This window comes from Equus asinus, chromosome 21 (genome assembly GCF_041296235.1).
Source record: "Equus asinus isolate D_3611 breed Donkey chromosome 21, EquAss-T2T_v2, whole genome shotgun sequence".
Lineage (NCBI taxonomy): Eukaryota > Metazoa > Chordata > Mammalia > Perissodactyla > Equidae > Equus > Equus asinus.
In genome coordinates, this window is record NC_091810.1 from 16855437 (window position 1) to 16873377 (window position 17941).

Here is a 17941-nt window from a genome sequence, read left to right on the forward strand (position 1 = left end):
TCCCCTCCTCCTCCACCTTTCTCCTAGCTGACTTCTATTTGTGCTTCAAATTCCTTCCAAGAACTCCTCTGAGACTCAGGGAAGCCTTCTTTATTCTTTCTCTGCTTGCTTCAACCATGACATAAACTAGACTCTTTAAAATAATCAGGACTTCCCAAATTGACCCACAGATTCAACACAATCCATATCAAAATCTAAGATGGCTTCTTTGCAGGCATTGAAAAGTTGATCCTAAAATTCATGTGGAAATTCAAGGGATCCAGAATAGACAAAGCTACAGTATTGAGATAATGTGGTATTGATATAAGGACAGACATATAGATCAATGGAACAGAATCAACAGTCCAGAAATAAACTCTTACATTTATGGTCAATTGATTTTTGACAGGGATGCCAAGATAATTCAATGAAGAATGAATAGTCTTTCAACAAATGGTGCTGGGACAACTGGATATCCACGTGCAAAAGAATGAAATTGGAACCCACCTTCATCATACACAAAAGTTAACTCAAAGTGGATCAAAGATCTAAATGTAAGAGCTAAAACTGTAAAACTCTTAGAAGAAAATCTCGGATAGAATTTAAAACCCTTTCCCATCAGGGAAATGCAAATCAAAACCACAACAAGACACCACTTCACAGTCACTAGGAGGGCTTTAATCAGAAATGCAGAGAAGAGCCAGCCCTGATGGCCTACTGGTTAAAGTTTGGTGCTCACTGCTTCAGCAGCCCAGGTTTGCTTCCCGGTCATGGAACCACACCACCTGTCTGTCGGTTGCCATGCTGTGGCTGTGGCTCACATAGGAGAACTAGAATAACTTACAGCTAGGATACACAACCATGCACTGGGGCTTTGGGGAAGAAAAAAAAAGGAAAGATTGGCAACAGATGTTAGCTCAGGATGAATCTTTCCCTGAAAAAAAAACAAAACAAGACAGATAATAATTATGGCAATTTCTCAAAAATTTAAACATTGAATTACCATATGATCCAGCTACTCCACTTCTGAGTATGTACCCAAAAGAACTGAAAGTAGGAACTCAAACAGATACTTGTACACCCACGTTCGTAGCCTCATTATTCACAAAAGCCAAAATGATGGAGGGAAGCAACCCAAGTGTCCATCAACAGATGAAGGAATAAATAAAGTGTGCTATATACATAGGGTGGAATGTTATCTGGCCTTAAAAAGGAAAGAAATTCTTGGGGCCAGCCCAGTGCCGTAGTGGTTAAGTTCGCACTCTCCATTTTGGTGGCCCCGTGTTTGCAGGTTCGGATTCTGGGCACAGACCTAGCACCACTTGTCAAGCCATACTGTGGCGGTGTCCCACATAAAATAAAGGAAGATTGGCACAGATGTTAGCTCAGGGCCAATCTTCCTCACACACACACACAAACCCCCAAAAAAGGGAAGGAAATTTTGACACATGCTACAACATGGATGAACCTTGAGGACATTATGCTAAGTGAAATAAGCCAGTCACCAAAGGACAAATACTGTATGATTCCACTTATATGAGGTACCTAGTAGTAAAGTTCATAGAAAATAGAATGGTGGTTCCCAGGGGCTGGGGGAGAGAAGTATAAGTTAGTGTTTAATGGGTACAGAGTTTCAGTTTGGGAAGATGGAAAAGTTCTGGAGACGAATGATGGTGATGGTTGCACAACAGTATGAATGTACCTAATACCACTGAACTGTGCACTTAAAAATGGTTAAAGTGGTAAATTTTATGTTATGCATATTTTACCACAATAATAAAAAAAAGAATGTTTATAGTTGCCTGAACTTACCATTTTGTTTAAAAAATAGCACGTTGATCATTAAAGGTCACAACACTATTAAAGCCACTGACACTCAATCTGGAGGCACTGGGGAGGCCCATGTACCTCCCTGGACCTTGTGACTTTGTCTTAGAAACGAGGTAGGTAGGACCAGATCAGTCCTACTCCCAGCTTGGAGTCTCGGGATCCCTGTGGACTCCAAATGTAATAAAAAATATCCTCTGATTACTTTCAATATTTCCAAATAAAACCTAATAAAATTATTCTTTTTCCTTCCAAACGCCTTCCCAGAGCAATAAAAACATCACGCTTCTCTCCTGTAGACTGGGGTTATAGGACTGCAGGGTGGACTCAAAGGTTATTAGTTATTTTCACAGTGGAGGGAGGAATGGGTTCAGGCTGCTTATGTAACAGCTGCTACTGGTGCAGGGGAGGGGACTGTTACCATGGAGGCTAACTGGAGAAGTACTTCGGAGCCAGCAAACGGCACAGCAGTTTGAGGGGGGCCACACCACCTACAGCTGGAGAAGGAAGAAAGGATGTCACGCTTGAATGGACACAGGTACTCACGGTGGGCAAAAACACCCCAGTTGAAACAGTAGTGCCTTCAGGTTCTGTGACAACTGGAGTCAGGCTCAGCAGCTGGGAGAGGAAAGGAGGAACACGGCACTGGCTACATGGCAGCTGAGAAGACCAGAGAGCCGTTCTTGAACTCTTGATTCCGTAAATTGGTGATTCTCAAACTGTAGCTTGCATCAGAATGATCTGGAGGGCATCTTAAAGCCCAGAGTGCTAGGTCCTGCCTCCTAGCCATTTTGTTTCAATAAGCCGGGGGCGGGGGGGGACAAGAGAATTTGCATCTAACCAGATCCCGGGCAATGCTGAAGCTGCTGGTTTGAGGACCACACTTTGAAAACCACTGCCCTACTGTACTGATCAGCACAGGCTATGCCAGGCTACAGTAAAAAATAAACCCCCAAATTGCAGGACCTTAACACCACAAAAGTTTATTTCTTGCTCATATCTCAGTCCAAGGAAATTTGGATAGTCCTCCCCCATATTGTTCCCATGCCAACTTCCCTGTGGAAGAGAAAGAAAGAGAGTACCAGGAAAGTACATGAGATGGTTTTAAGGCAGTGCCTGGAAGAGGTTTATATCACTTCTTCTGCCTCACATTGGCTAGATCTCAATCACAGGCCCTCAACCCAACCGGAAACGGCAATATTCCAGGGTGTCCAGAAAGAAAGAGATAGTGTAGTAAACACACAACATTATCTGCCACCAATCCATCATTGATTCCCACTGTCTCTCCCTCCTCACTAGCAGATTGGTTTTGGTATACATTTATTTTTTTAATTGAAATATATTTGACATATAACAATGTGTAATTTAAGGTGTACATGTTGATTTGATACATTTATATATTGTAATGTGATTTCATTATAGTGATAGCACTTCCATCATGTCACATGATTGTCATTTCCTTTTTTCTTTTTTTTTTAAAGATTGGCACCTGAGCTAACATCTGTTGCCAATCTTCTCTCTTTTTTTCTTCTTCCTCTCTCCAAAGCCCCTCAGTACATAGTTGTATATTCTAGTTGTAGATCCTTCTAGTTGAGCTGTGTGGGACGCTGCCTCGGCATGGGCTGAGGAGCAGTGCTATGTCTGCGCCCAGGATCTGAACTGACGAAACCCTGGGCCCCGAAGGAGTGTGCGAACTTAATCACTCCTCCATGGGGCCAGCCCCCTCATTTCTTTTTTGTAGTTGCAATGATTAAGATCTAGTCTCTTAGCAAGTTTGATGATTACAATACAATATTGTTGTCTATATTCACTAGACTGTGCACTGGATCTCTAGGACTCATTTGCTACTAGTTGCAAGTTTGCACCCTTAAACATTTCTCCTATTTCCCCAATCACCAGCCCTGGGCGACCACCATTTTCCTGTTTTTTTTTTAAAGATTGGCACCTGGGCTAACAACTGTTGCCAATCTTCTTTTTTTTTTCTCTGCTTTATCTCCCCAACCCCCACCCTCTTCCTCCCCCCTACCCCGCCGTACACAGTTGTATATCTTAGTTGCATGTCCTTCTAGTTGTGGGATGTGGGACGCCGCCTCAACGTGGCCTGACGAGTGGTGCCATGTTCTCGCCCAGGATCCGAACCCTGGGCCGCCACAGCAGAGAGCGCGAACTTAACCGCTCGGCCACGAGCCGGCCCCTTACTCTATGTTTTCATGAGTTTGGCTTTTTCAGATTCCACATATAAGTGATATCGTATAGTATTTGTCTTTCTTTGTCTGATTTATCTCACTTAGCATAATGTCCTCAAGGTTCATTCATGTTGTCACAACTGGCGGGATTTTCTTCTTTCTCATGGCTGAATAATATTCCATTGTATATATGTGTGTGTATATATATGTATATGTATATACACCACATCCTCTTCATTCATTCATCCATTGACAGGCACTTAGGTTGCTTCCATAACTTGGCTGTTGTGAATGATGCTGCAAAAACATGGGACTGCATATATCTCTTTGATATCCTGTTTTCATTTCCTTTGGGAATATACTCAGAAGTCTAATTGCCAGATCCTTAGTAGCAGATCTTGTGTCTGTCCAAGGGATTTAATCCTCCCCCAGGAGTGTGGAAGCTGATACCACCATTGGCTCTAGAAACCATCTATTAGACTGAGACAGTCTGCATTGCCTGAGATTGGTTTAGGTACCCAGGCTCAAGCCAATCAGTGCACATCATTCTCTTGTCAACTGTTATTGGTCCAGGGGAGGACATGTGACCCAATCAGGCTGAAGGGAATAAGGAGGCTGGAGAGTATCCTATTGGACTTGGAGTGAGGAAGCAAGCTGCTTCAGCTGACGCTGGCAACCATCTTGAGACCAAGAAGCCAAGCTAGAGGAGGCTAGAACATAGAGAAGAGTAGAAAAATGGAGTCATAGCCCTGTTCTAACACCTGAAGTCTACTTTACCTCTGAATTTATTTTAAGCTACTTTGAATTCAGACCTGTTATGTGTAGCAGAAAGTAGCCAAATGGATATACCTCTCAAAGCATAACGATGGGAACAGAGATACTTTGTTTGCCAGTCCTGGGACCTTACTTGTACTCCGGGGGCTCTACAGGTGAATGAATGGGGTTACACTTAACAAATGCAGGTTGTGTGATAGAAGTTATTTCAAAAGGTAGAGTCCAGTGAGTATGAGCTACAGGAGATTGTAAACTTTAAGAATGTAGAGGCCATGTCTCTCCTTTCCCCTGCTATAGCCCCAGAGTCCAGCCAGTGCTTGGCATACACAAATACACGAAACATTTGTTGAATGAATACATCACAAGAAACTGGTAAAAATGAGTCCTTAGTTGTAAGAATGTTGGGAAGTCATCTAAACATTGTAAACACAGAAACATTGGGAAAATTACATTAAATAAGATAATGTATGTAAAATCCCTAGCACAGGGTCCACACCTAGTAAATAAATGGAAACTGTCATTAAGATCACTGGAGTCAATTAAGCCAGGCCATCTTGAAAGTTCCTTTTAAATCTAATTATGTCATTTTTCTAGGACACAGTTTAGTGATCAAGAATGTAGACTTTATTCATAATTTTCCAAAACTGGAAACAATCCAATCCAAATTCCATCAGCAGGTGAATGGATAAACAAACTGTGGTATAGCCATACAACAGAATACTGCTCAGCAATGAAAAGGAATAAAATACTCACACATGCAATATGGATTAATCTCAAAAGCATTAATCCCAAATGAAAGAAGCCAGAGACAAAAGCCTAAATTCTATATGATTCCTAGCATTATACTGCATTCTTAAAAAGGAAAAATTGTAGAGACAGAAATCATATCAGTGGTTGCCAAGAGCTGGGGATACAGGTAGGAGATTAACTAGAAAGGAGCATGGTGGAAATTTTTGGAGTGACGGAAATATCCTATATATTGATTGTAGTGGTGTTACACAACTAAACATTTGTCAAAATTCATTGAACAGTATGCTAAAAGAAAAGGTGACTTTTACTGTAATTGAACTATATCTCAATAAACCTGGATTTTAAAAAATGTAACATGCAGACTGTTTTTATAGATTGAAATAATACAGATGTGGTTTCAAATCCTGGCTTCAACACTTTCTGTGTAACTTTAAAGATGCTTCCTTAATCTCTCAGGGCTTATGTTTCACCGTCTTAATAATATCAGAGAAGCTTTTGCTCTGGGTAAGATGAGTAAGCATACTCTACCCTCTGTCACCCACTGAATGCAACGATAAAACCTAGACACGATGCCTGGAGCAGATGTTTGAGGTCTCCGGAAAGTAACTACTAGCAGTCAAATTAAGAAAGGAGACTAGAATCAAAGTACTACTAAACTAAATGAGAGTTTATCACTTTTTTTTTTTACTCCAGTGTCTTCCAACTTGGACTCAACACAGCCCCAACCAGGAAGTGGACATCCATGTGGGCAGAGAAAAGTCCTCCAGTTGTGGCTCTAGGAGCAGAATAAGGGTGTCCTGATGCTCAGAGAATGTGAGGGATTTTGCCTGAGTTTTTTTCTTCTTTTTTTTTTCTTTTCTCAGTTTTTATACACTAGTCCCCAAGCAATTGTGTGGTAGTGGCAGTGACAGCAGTGGCAACAAGGACTCATAGAAGCCTAAAACTCTGAGAGAGGGGGAAACCTCCTCTCTTGTCAGAAGAGATGTGGTCCCAAAGGGGTGAGTGAACCTGTTTATTTTTCTCTTTCTTGACCCCAGATGTGGGTGTACTCATTGGAAGTGAGCAGCAGGGCAGGAGAAACAAATCCCCAGCTTTCTGCCTAAGGGTTAGAAAATATATAAAGTGTGAAAGAAAGAAACTACAAAAGAAACCTGAATAAACAGAGAGACTGACATACCATGTTCATGGATCAGAAGACCCAACATAGCAAAGAGGTCAATTCTTCCCGTACTGATCTATAGATCTAACATAATTCCAGTAAAAGGGAAATCCAATGAGGTTTTTGCAATTATAGACAAGCTGATTCGAGAATATAGGGAAAGGCAAAGGAACTAGAATGTAAAACAATTTTGAAAAAGAATAAGATTGAAGGAATCACACTACCCAATTTTAAGACTACCCAATTTATAAATCTCCATTAATCAAGACAATGTGGTACTGGAGGAAGAACAGACATGTAGATCAATGGAACAGAAAAGAGAGTCCAGAAATACACCCACATGGAATATAACCAACTCATTTTTCACAAGAGTACAAAGGCAGTTCAATGGAGAAGTGACAGTCTTTTCAACAATTGGTCCTGGTAAAATTATACGTCCACATGTAAGAAAGTGAACCTTGACTTAAACTGCACAATTTATACATAAATTAACCCAAAATGAATCAAAGATCTGATTGTAAAGCCTAAAATTATAAAGCTTTAAGAAGAAAGTATAGGAGAAAAATGTTTGTGATCTAGGATTAGGCAAAGAATTCTTAAACATGACACCAAAAGCATGATCCTTAAAAGAAAAATTTATCCCCGTTGGTAAATTGGACTCAATGAAAATTAAAATTTTGCTCTGTGGCAAACATTATCAAGAGAATGAAAGGATTAGCTACAGAGTAGGAGAAAGTGTCCACAAATCACATATCTGACAAACAGCTCATATCCAGAATATATAAAGAACTCTCAAAACTGAACAGCAAGAAAACAAACAACCCAACAACAAAATAAGCAAGAGATTTGAACAGACATTTTACCAAAGTGGGTAGACAGATGGTGAATAAGCACACAGAAAGATATTTTGGGGGTGAAGGAAGTATTCTATACCCTGACTGTAGTGGCATTTACATGGATCTATACACGTGTTAAAATTCACAGAACTGTACATTAACAAAAAAGACAAAAAGTCATGATAATTTTAAAAATAAAATTAAAAGAAAAAATAACATCATAATAAAAGTACTTTCTTTATAGGGCTTTGGTGTTACAGGCATGGAAGTACCAACAAAGAGGTGTTTGTGCAGAAGCTGTAGGATTTCTTCTTCAATCACCTTCATCCATGAAGAGGCCCAGATGATGCCCAAAGCAGGAAGATGCCGGGCAAAAGGGTCACACGTTCAGACTCTGGAGATTTAGACAGTGTCATTCTAAACAAGATTCTTCTTAGAGTTTTGTCAGTTTGGGGTCTGAACAAAGATATGCTCAGAATCGAAAGCACAGATATTCTTGGGTTTTTACAGTCACAAATTATAATGATAATTCATGTTTCAGGAAGCACCTCAATTTCTCTCTTAGGTTGTGAAATCCTTCGGTGCCTTCAGGCAAAAGAGGTCGACATGAATTAGTCTTGATTGGTTTGGGACACTGAAATGATTCTGTGACAGCAGAGGAATGCTTGGCACCAATGTTTCCCAAATTGATGCCACAGAACAATAATCCCAAAAGCTATTGAGAGAGGAGGAGGGAGCGAAAGAGGGAGAGGTAGGGAGAAGAGAAGGACATATAGTCTGGAAAACTGGAAAACGCCACATGTTCTATTTTTCTCTTGGAGATTCCCAATGCATATTAATATATTAATGCCCTGAGAAATTTCACAGAAAGAATTCTATTTGCCTTTATTTAATCTGATTTCCCAAACTTAGTTGACAATAGGTTGTTTTTCCCATATAACTCCAAATAGTAATAATTCAGTTAAACTCACTTTGGTACTCGCTGCTCTACCGCAAACCCAGAGTGTGGACTTTGGTGGCTAAAGATAGACTTGGCATATGCTAATTAATTCTTTCTTCTCCGGCTGGGTTCTTTGCCCACTCAGTTTATCCCAAAATTCAGGACAAGTTTTCCAAAGACATAAAGTAGGCACTTGCTCACTTGCTTGAATGTCAGAGACAGTAGATTAACAATAATAATCATAGCAAATGCATACCTGGTACTCACTACGTGTCAGGTATTTTTCCAAGCACTTTATGTATGTTAACCAGTTTAGTTGGCGTGACAACCCTTTGACTTAAGCACTATTATTATCCCCATTTTATACATGTGGAAACTGAGGCACAGAGCTACTTGCCCAAGGTCACACACAGACAACAAATGGCTGAGCCTGGATTCAAACTAGGCAGTCCGGATCCAGAGTTCACATTCTTGACCACAGTGTATACTGCCTCTCAGATGAGATCCATGCCCTGCTCCCTGAAATGCCACGGCTATTCGTCCGTTTCTTTGGCACTGTAAGTCTGTGATCTTTCAGAACTCCACTGGAAAGCAGTGTCCTCTCAGTGAGCACTGCAAGGCCCTGTGTAGAGGCTGTCCTTTCTCTCTAGAATGTTTTCACTACTCTTTCTTGTCTGGTAAACACCTGGTCATCTTTCAAGACCTAGCCCAAATGTCACCTCACAGCCCGATTCCCGGCCAAGAAGCTTTCGCAGAAACTCCGAAGAGCTGTCTGACTGCAGCTGTGGTACAGATCTTGTCTGTATTTTGCTGTGATTGCTTTGCTTTGTATGCATGTTTATTTTTTGTCACCAGCCTATGACGTTCTCAATTGCAGAACCTTTGTTTCAGGCACTGTGGTAGGGTAGGCACTGAAGGGTAGAAAGATGCATGAGATGTGGTCCCCGACCTCAGAGAGCCCCCGAGCCTTTTACCACCACTGTTCTCGATAGACACACCTGATATTTAGACAAAGGCTGGAGAGCTGCAAGAAAAGGGTTTTGTGGGCACAGAGGACAGAACAATTACTGCTGATCAGAAGGAGGGGATATTTGAGCTGGGACTAAATGATGAGGAATTTCAGTGGGAGAATGAATGAGTGAAGGAATCCTTCGAGAAAACAGATTTGTGATATTTTTATGGCACAAGAAGGAAAGGATTAGACTTGGAACCCGTACTGGCAGGGGCTGCAGTTGGCCCTGTGACTTCAGGCAAATCACTTCGTTTTTCTGTGCTTCAGTTTATCAATCTGTAAAACTGGAATAATAACCACTCATTTCCCAGGATGTTTTTTGAGAATTAAGTAAAGTCACGTGTGGAAAAGTGCTTTGTGTTAAATGCCAAATGCCATAAAGGTGTTCAGTATAATTATGCTTCTTAATTCCTCTTGTATCTTGTCTCTTAAGAATTCAGTAAGATGGGGAACAGCGATTGAGAACTTACTCTGTGGCAGGCACCATTCTCTGTCTCTTCTGGGTACTATTTCATTTACCGTCCCAACAATCCTATAAGGCAGATATTATTATTATTGTGGTCATTCTACAAATGAGGAAAACAAGGCACAGAGAACTTCAGTTGTCCTGCCCAGGGTCACACAGCTAGTAACTCCTGGGGTCCACATTCAAACCCAAGTGTTAACACAGAGCCCCTGATCAGAGACTAAAAATGTATTAAAGATCCTCTCAGTCTGAGCCAGCTATGACACATCAATCAGCTGAGAATGGAGAGATGCAACAGGTGACCCTCCTCTGATGAGACAGAGATCAAGATCCCCTCTTTCACCTCCATCAGCAGATAAATTGAACATATGGTTAGTTATAAGAACACAGAGCTTGCATTTTTTCCCCCAGACATTTTCTGTTCTTTACTTAAACACTGATCAGAAGAAAAACCAAGACACAAAAGTTATACTGATTCCTTTTTTGTGTGTGAGGAAGATTGGCCCTAAGCTAACATCTGTTGCCAATCTTCCTCTTTTTGCTGAGGAAGATTGTCACTGAGCTAACATCTGTGCCACTTTTCATGTGGGACACTGCCACAGCATGGCTTGATGAGCCATATCTAGGTCTGCACCCAGGATCCAAACTCGCAAACCCCAGGCCGCCAAAGCAGAGCCTGAAAACTTAACCACCACAGCACCAGGCAGGCCACAGAGATTCCATTTTTAAAAAGTGGAATAGATGAACATTCTCCTAGTGAAACCTAGCCTGACAATGTCATTGTTAAGGAATACAAAGCCAACAGCTGGATAAATCATCAAAATGAGGCCCAACATTCGTTCAAATCAAGTGGCATTTATCCATATTTTAAAATAGCTCTCTAAGGTTTTTATTCCATTGGTATGAGAGTTCCAACAGAACCCTAAAGCGATTATATAGAACGCTAGGGCTATTTAATAGCTTCTAACTTAGCAAGCCATGGTAATTTAAAAGGGAGCGGATGAGCTGCTGGGGGCAGGGAGATTTCTGCTGAAGAATACAAATGTGTTCTCTGCTACACTGCGTCTGCCTCTTTCTGGGGAAAGGCAAAATGCACACAGGAATGTGATGGAACTTTCCAGCTGCTGGTTTTGTGTTATCAGAAGGCAAGTGTTTGTGAAAACGAAAATTACTGATAATTAGGTGTGAAAGCCTGTAAGGGAGAAAAATGGAGAAACATTGCAGCGTCTTTATTTATACCAAAGGCTGAAGACTATTGGTGGCAGTGTGAATTGCTGCAATCTTCTGGGAGGACGCTTAGCAATGGGCTGGCACTTTGACCCAGCAATTCCACTTCCAGGAATCTGCTTTATAGCAATACTTGCACATGTTCACAAAGGTCTGTGTACAAGGATGTTCACCGTAGCAAGTGTTTGTAGGTATGAAAAATGGAAATAATCTATATCTATCAAGATAAAAATATTTAAACAGTATTTAAACAGCATATCCACGTTTCAGAAAAGTTTGCTGCTAATAAATGGAATGAGATCTATATATTCTGACATGGAAAGGTGTCTCTGATATGTTAAGTGAAAAAAAGCAAATTTCAAAATAGTATCTATCACATGATTCAATTTAAAAATGTTTTCAGGGGCCAGCCCAGTGGTGCAGCAGTTAAGTTCCCACCAGATCGGATCCTGGGTGCGGACATGGCACCACATGGCAAGCCATGCTGTAGCAAGTGTCCCACATACAAGGTGGAGGAGGATTGGCACGGATGTTAGCTCAGAGCCAGTCTTCCTCAGCAAAAAAAGAGGAAGATTGGCAGACGTTAGCTCAGGGCTGATCTTCCTCAAAAAAAAAAGGTAAAAAAAAATGTAAAAGTGTTTTCAATGTTAATGTAGTCATAGAAAAATATCTGGAGGAATATGTACCAAAGATTACCAGTGGTTCCCTCTGGGGGATGGTATAGATATTTTCATAATGTACATTTTTATGAGCATGGATTACTTTCGCAAAGAGAGGGGAAAAAACAAAGAGTTGAATTATTTCCTCAAGGGAAGAAAGAAAAAGAAAAAGAAACCCGGCTGGTAGAGGTTTATTCACTGTCTTTGGGTGAAAGGTTTCAGTGCAATTCCACAGAGAGTGCATTTCAGATTCTGGCAGTCTCGGCAAGGATGCGTTTAGTCAGAATGGACCAAAATGACTGTGCTCGCATCAAGACACTGCGACACACTGCGTCTCCCTCCTCTGTCCTTGTCCTGGTCTCTTGATTGTCCTTTTGCCTGCTGCTGCTGCTCCTCAACCTTCGCTCATGGACAAGAACCAGCTGATTTCCCAGCCCCTTCTCTTGCCTCACAAGCTGCCCGTTGTAGAAGTCACCAAAGCATGGTGGTAAAGAGCTTGGCCTATGGAGTTTGGGGGCCCTGGGTTCAAATCCTGACTTCACCACTCTCCTGTGTAACTTTGGGAAGCTTGCTTCTCCTTTTAGGGCCTCTGTTTCCTCACATGAAAAATGATGATAATCTTAGAGAACCTGCTTCAGAGGGTCTTTGGAATGATGAAAATGGATAAGTATAGAAAGCGCTTGGAGGGGCGGCCCTGGGACCGAGGGGTTAAGTTCATGCGCTCTGCTTCAGGGGCCCGGGGTTTCGCAGTTCGGATCCTGGGCATGGACAGGGCACCGCTGATCAGGCCATGCTGAGGCGGCATCCCACATGCCACAACTAGAAGGACCCACAACTAAAATACACCACTATGTACTAGGGGGCTTTGGGGAGAAAAAGGAAAAATAAAATCCTTCAAAAAAAGAAGTGCTTGAGAATAGTAAATTAATAAACAAATGTCATCTATTATTATTGTCACGGCGTCCTACCAATTCTTCCTTGGTAGAATCTCTCCGGTCTATCTTCTGCCTGATAAACTCCTGCTCATCCTTCAAGGTCTGACTCAGATGCCATAGATGAGAACCCACCTCTGGTCTCTTCCTACACACCCAGAACTGATTAGCACCATCCCACCAGAGGCTCTGTGTGGCGCTATGTACAGAGCTTCATGACTGCCTGTTACCTTCTACTTTACTTGTCTGTCTCCTTCACAGACCCTGACCTCCTGCAAGGCAGCAGCCCTGTTCTATTCATCTCCAACCCTGAGCACTCACCTCAGCGCCAGGCCGAGTTTGGATACAAATAGTAATCATGTTTCAAGTTGAATTAATCTCATCCCTGCCTCTGTCAGCCCAGGCCTGGCGTCTTTAGTTCACGTGAAACTATGGTTACAGCTTCCAAGTGGTCTCCTCCCCTCTTCTTTCCCTGCTCCAATCCTGGCTAACATTTGAGCCCCACAGGTCCTGCTCAATACCCTTCAAGGACAGAGGAGAATTGTAGGACGGGAGCCACACCTGGGTTTTAGCTATAGTTTTGCCACAGGTTGATGTAATCCTAAGCACATTGCTTTTTCTCTCTAAACCATAGCGTCTGCATCTGTAAATAGAGGCAATCGCCGCCTCCCATGGGGCAGTAGGGTGGACTCAATGAAAAATGCATGTGAAATGCATCAACATTACCCAAATGTTAGATATTACTATTTCTGTTATTTTTCAGAGGCGGTGTACATCGGGGAAGAGTATCTGAGAGCCTCTGTCCAGGAGCTCTCCAGCTATGCAAAAAAGAGTTTCCTCCAGAAACTGCATTTAGTATGCCTTTTGTGAAACCAATCCCCCAAACAAAAGGGCAAAGACTCTTTCCTACCCTTAAAATTAAATACAAACATCAGAGAACATTGTGCAGTCTTTCACCATTTATGGAACATTTTCACGACCATCACAGGATTTGAAAAGGTCTTTAATGGGAAGAAATCACAACCAGATCTTAACAGTGATAAGCTCTGGGTGCTGAAATTGGGCAATGATTTTGATTTTATTTGTGTTTTCCTAAACCTTCAAATCTTTGCAATTTTGGAGGTAGACAGAGACGATAGCTGCACAACATTGTGAATGAACTAATTGCCACTCTGTTGTACATAAAGTGTGCAATGTTATGTGAATTTCACCTCATTAGAAAATCTTCAGTACACATGCAAGATTTTATTGTCATTTACTAAAACGTGGGTTGACGCGAGAACAAAAAAAGCCTCTAAAGGCCCCAAAGCGGTGCAGTCAGCTGACACTCTCCCCCACCCATTTGCCAAATCACGGTTGCAGAGGGCCAGGTTCCAGGCAGCCAGCCTGCAGCGCGCTCCTCCGACCACCAGGGGTCTCCACAAGGCCCTTGCCGCCTCCCACGCCGGCGAGCGCCTTCTCTTGCGCCTTGGAAGCGCGTGTGCGTGTGAGGGGCGTGGCCCCTGGTGGCCGGCTGCTCCGCCGGCACGAGCCCCGCCCCCTCCCCGCCCCCCCGAGAGCCTGTGCCCGAGCCCACCGACGCCAGTCCTTGCCGGTCCCTCCGGTTCCCGCCCCCAGCCTTCTCCCGTTGGGGCTGGTCCCCGACTTCTCTCTCCCCACGTGTAACCGCCTGCCGCGGCATCTCTGGCCCGCTGTCCTCTGCCCGGCTCTGCTCCGCCAAGGCTCCCGGTCCGTGAGCCCGGGCCGCATGGCGCTGCAGGCGCTGCAGAGCTCGGGGGTGGCCTTGCGCAAGATCCTGTCTCACTTCCCCGAGGAGCTGAGTCTGGCTTTCGCCTACGGCTCCGGGGTGTACCGCCAGGCGGGGCCCAGTTCAAACCAGAAGGTGAGCCCGGCCCGCGGCCAGCCCCACGCCGGGCATTGGCGTGTCCTCACGAGCTCCCGTTTCCTTCGATCCCTCCGGAGCCCCAGAGCTGCCTGTCCTCTCTGCGCACTGCACGTATCAACTAGTAAAGTACACACCGTACGAAAGTGTTGCTAGTGCAACGACAGCGGTAGCTGAGTTTTGAAGTTTAAGTAGGAGTCCACTCCGGTCTAGAGCAGGAGATGCAGTGATGCGGGGGGAAAAGCTGCTGCAGAGGCAAGAAAAAGAAAGGAAGGAAAAATACTTGCCAGGTGGTAGTTCAGTGTTCTCAGCCGTGGCCGAACATTGGAGTTTTCTGGGAAACTAAAAATTTCTACCTACTGGGATTCTGATTTAATTGGTCGGGGATGAGGCCTGGGCTTCAGGAATTTGAAATACTTTGCAGGTCATTTAAATGCGCAGCCAAGCTTGAGAGTCACATGCATAGCTGTGGGAGGAAACAGAATGATCCTCCTGACTTCAGGAAGCTGACGGACTGGTTGTAGGGCCAGGGCAGGTGCAGTGAAGTTAACTAACAGCAAAAGTTAGTGGGTGACTAGTATATTTATTCATGCTCAGGCCATTTAACAAAAGTATGTTTAGGACTAGGTGTTGTAAGGCTTCAAAGTTGGCTGAGCACAACGGCTGTGAGGGTACAGTTTTCTTTGTGATTCCACATTTTTTTTCCCCTCTTAATAAAGGGGGAAAAGTTTGCTTTCAAAGTAGAGACAAGTTTCAAGACATGGCAGAAGAGTGGAAGGCAAATATTTTCCACTTAAATGAGGCTGTTATTGACTTTCTCTGGAAAGGCTTTAGAGCTTTTGTTGAGTTAACGTAAAAGGAGCAAGAGTCTGAATAGAGAGACTTTGTGTGTGTATAACCCATGTTCTCAACTGGATTTCTACTTGCTGGAATTCGTACACAGCCTGACAACAGTTTGTTGGCATCTGTGGTAAACTAAGGAAATGAAAATGTGCAGATTGCAATAGGACCTCCTGGATTTGGATACCTGGCTATAACCTGTCTTCCGATTAAAGTTCACCTGCTGACTTCCTGGTGAGGCCATCTATACTGATGCTTGGATTTCGTGTTTCCCACATTTAGGAGTATTTAAGTAATACTGGTCTTTAAATTGACAGCATATGAGAAATTATAGATTATAGGTAATAAGAAATTATCGACTAGTTATTTTTTCTAACATAGATTAACATAGTTAACAAATTTTTTTAAAACATGTCCACCCCAGATCTTTAGTATCACCAGTGGTTTGTGGATCACACTGTGGGAAACTCAGAGCAGGCCTTAGCTTCCTGATGCTATGGCTGCCTCTTCATTTTTCCATGAAGATTTTCCTTTGAGCAGATCTGGAATTCCCTCCAGGAGGAGGTCCTTCTTTCCCTTTCTCTCACTCTTATTCCCTACAAGTTAGCAAATCTTGGAGATTCCACGCCTAGTCTCTCAGATCAGTCCCTACCCTCAGTGCCTTAGTTAACATCTTCTTTTCATTTCTCACCTGGAATCTTGCACTTACCCTATGTGATTTTCCTACCCTTAGTCCCCCTCCCTCCAATGAGCTTTTCTGCAGGAGAATTTCTTGGCATGGCAACCACCTCCCTCTCTGGTCCCATCTCTCGCCACTCCCTGCCTGGGTTCTATTCCAGCCATAATCAAACTAAGTGCAGCTCCCAGAACTTGCCCCGCTCTCATAGCCACAGGAGCGTTCTCCTCTAACAGGGCTCTCTCCCCTTCCTCAGGCTTTTCCTATTACTTTCCCCAAGCCTGCTTAACTCTTGCACCTTCTTCACGACTGATAAATCTGAGTCTTGGAAAATGTAATTTTATAGGAAAATTTCTCTTTCCTGTTCTCCTGACCTCATTCTGAATGAAGTTAGTACATTTTGCATTCCTCTGTCGAGTCAACTTAGTGATAATTTGTCTGTTCTCCCCAGTAGACCCTGAGCTCCTTACTTCTATCCCAGGACCTATCAGAGCTCATTATAGGTGCTCAGTGAGTGGTTGGTGAATGAGTGAGAGTTGAAATAACTTATTTCCCATTACAGAATACTTTATAGACCTTATCCATAGAGTGTTATTTGATCTGGAAGACAAGTGGAGCCTTTTGGCTACATTTGGCTGAAAGGCATGTAGCGTGGTGGTGCAGCACCCAGAATTTGGAACCAGACTACTTTTGTCTGCTACTCACTAGCTATGTGTCCTTGGGCAAGGAACTTACTCTGTGCCTTGGTTTCCTTTTCTATAAAATTGGGATAGAAACAGTACCTACTTGGCAGGATTGTTTTGAAGATAATGTGAGTTACTGTATATGTAATATATAAAGTGTTGATGAGCGCCGGAACAACAATACATGTTGTCAGCATTGCTGTTATTTGTGTTGATGAAAACAAAGCTCAGATTGGTTCCAGAGACGTGCTTAAATGTCTGATGACAACCCCAGGTCTCCTATTAATCCTAATGGCACAGAATTGCAGAGCTTTCCACTCTATCTAGGTGCCTTTCTAGGAATCAAAACTAAAATCATTCTCTTTTTTCACCTCCCAGGCTGCCATGCTGGACTTTGTGTTCACAGTAGACAACCCTGTTGCATGGCATTCAAAGAACCTGAAGAAAAATTGGAACCATTACTCTTTCCTCAAAGTTTTTGGACCCAAGATTATCACATCTGTCCAGAATAACTATGGTGCTGGAGTTTACTACAATCCGCTGATCACATGTGATGGGAGGGTAGGTGACTTCCAGCCTTTGTCTTAACTTGGGCGACTGTTCACCTTTGTTATTAGAATACCAGCTAAATATGTGTGTTCTGGCAGTCAGGAAATGTCCACACTCCCGCTGGCTGTCTTGAACCCAGGGACAGAGCAGTAGCTGGAGTCCTCATCTTCTCTTGACTGTGATTGTAGTGTGAGAAGGTGGTCAGGCATGTCTGTCTTTATTTTTTGCCTTTGGCCATGTGGTTCTCAAATTTTAGTGTGCATTAAAATCCCCTGGAGTTGGGGCCAGCCCCGTGGCCAAGTGGTTAAGTTCTTGCGCTCTGCTTTGGCGGCCCAGGGTTTCGCTGGTTTGGATCCTGAGCACAGACATGGCACCGCTCATCAGGCCATGCTGAGGTGGCGTCCCACATGCCACAACTAGAAGGACCCACAACTAAAATACACAACTATGTACTGGGAGGATTTGGGGAAGAAAAAGCAGGGAGGAAAAGAAAAAGAAGATTGGCAACTGTTGTTAGCTCAGGTGCCAGTCTTTTTTTTTTTAAGATTTTGTTTCATTTTTCTC

At 43.0% G+C, this 17941-nt stretch overlaps 1 protein-coding gene and 1 long non-coding RNA gene across 5 annotated transcripts in view; both read left to right on the plus strand.

The window, feature by feature from the left end:
• Window positions 1-2222: 2222 nt before the first annotated feature.
• On the plus strand, window positions 2223-12711 carry LOC139041342 (uncharacterized). The gene is made up of 3 exons (XR_011496314.1): window positions 2223-2344; window positions 6210-6514; window positions 7756-12711. It is a non-coding gene; the product is annotated as an uncharacterized lncRNA (long non-coding RNA).
• Window positions 12712-14223: 1512 nt separating this feature from the next.
• TAMM41 (TAM41 mitochondrial translocator assembly and maintenance homolog) overlaps window positions 14224-17941 on the plus strand; it is a 52592-nt gene continuing 48874 nt past the window's right edge. For 3 of the 4 annotated variants that reach the window (XR_011496315.1, XM_014838386.3, XM_014838388.3), the window contains exons 1-2: window positions 14224-14629; window positions 17207-17389. Coding sequence is in view for 3 of the 4 variants with exons in the window: in XM_014838386.3 (XP_014693872.2) it covers window positions 14495-14629; window positions 17207-17389 (318 nt within the window). In the remaining variant the exon portion in view is untranslated. Of the gene's footprint in view, window positions 14630-15572; window positions 15704-17206; window positions 17390-17941 lie in introns of all 4 variants that reach the window. The other variant, XM_044754580.2, reaches the window with a different exon arrangement.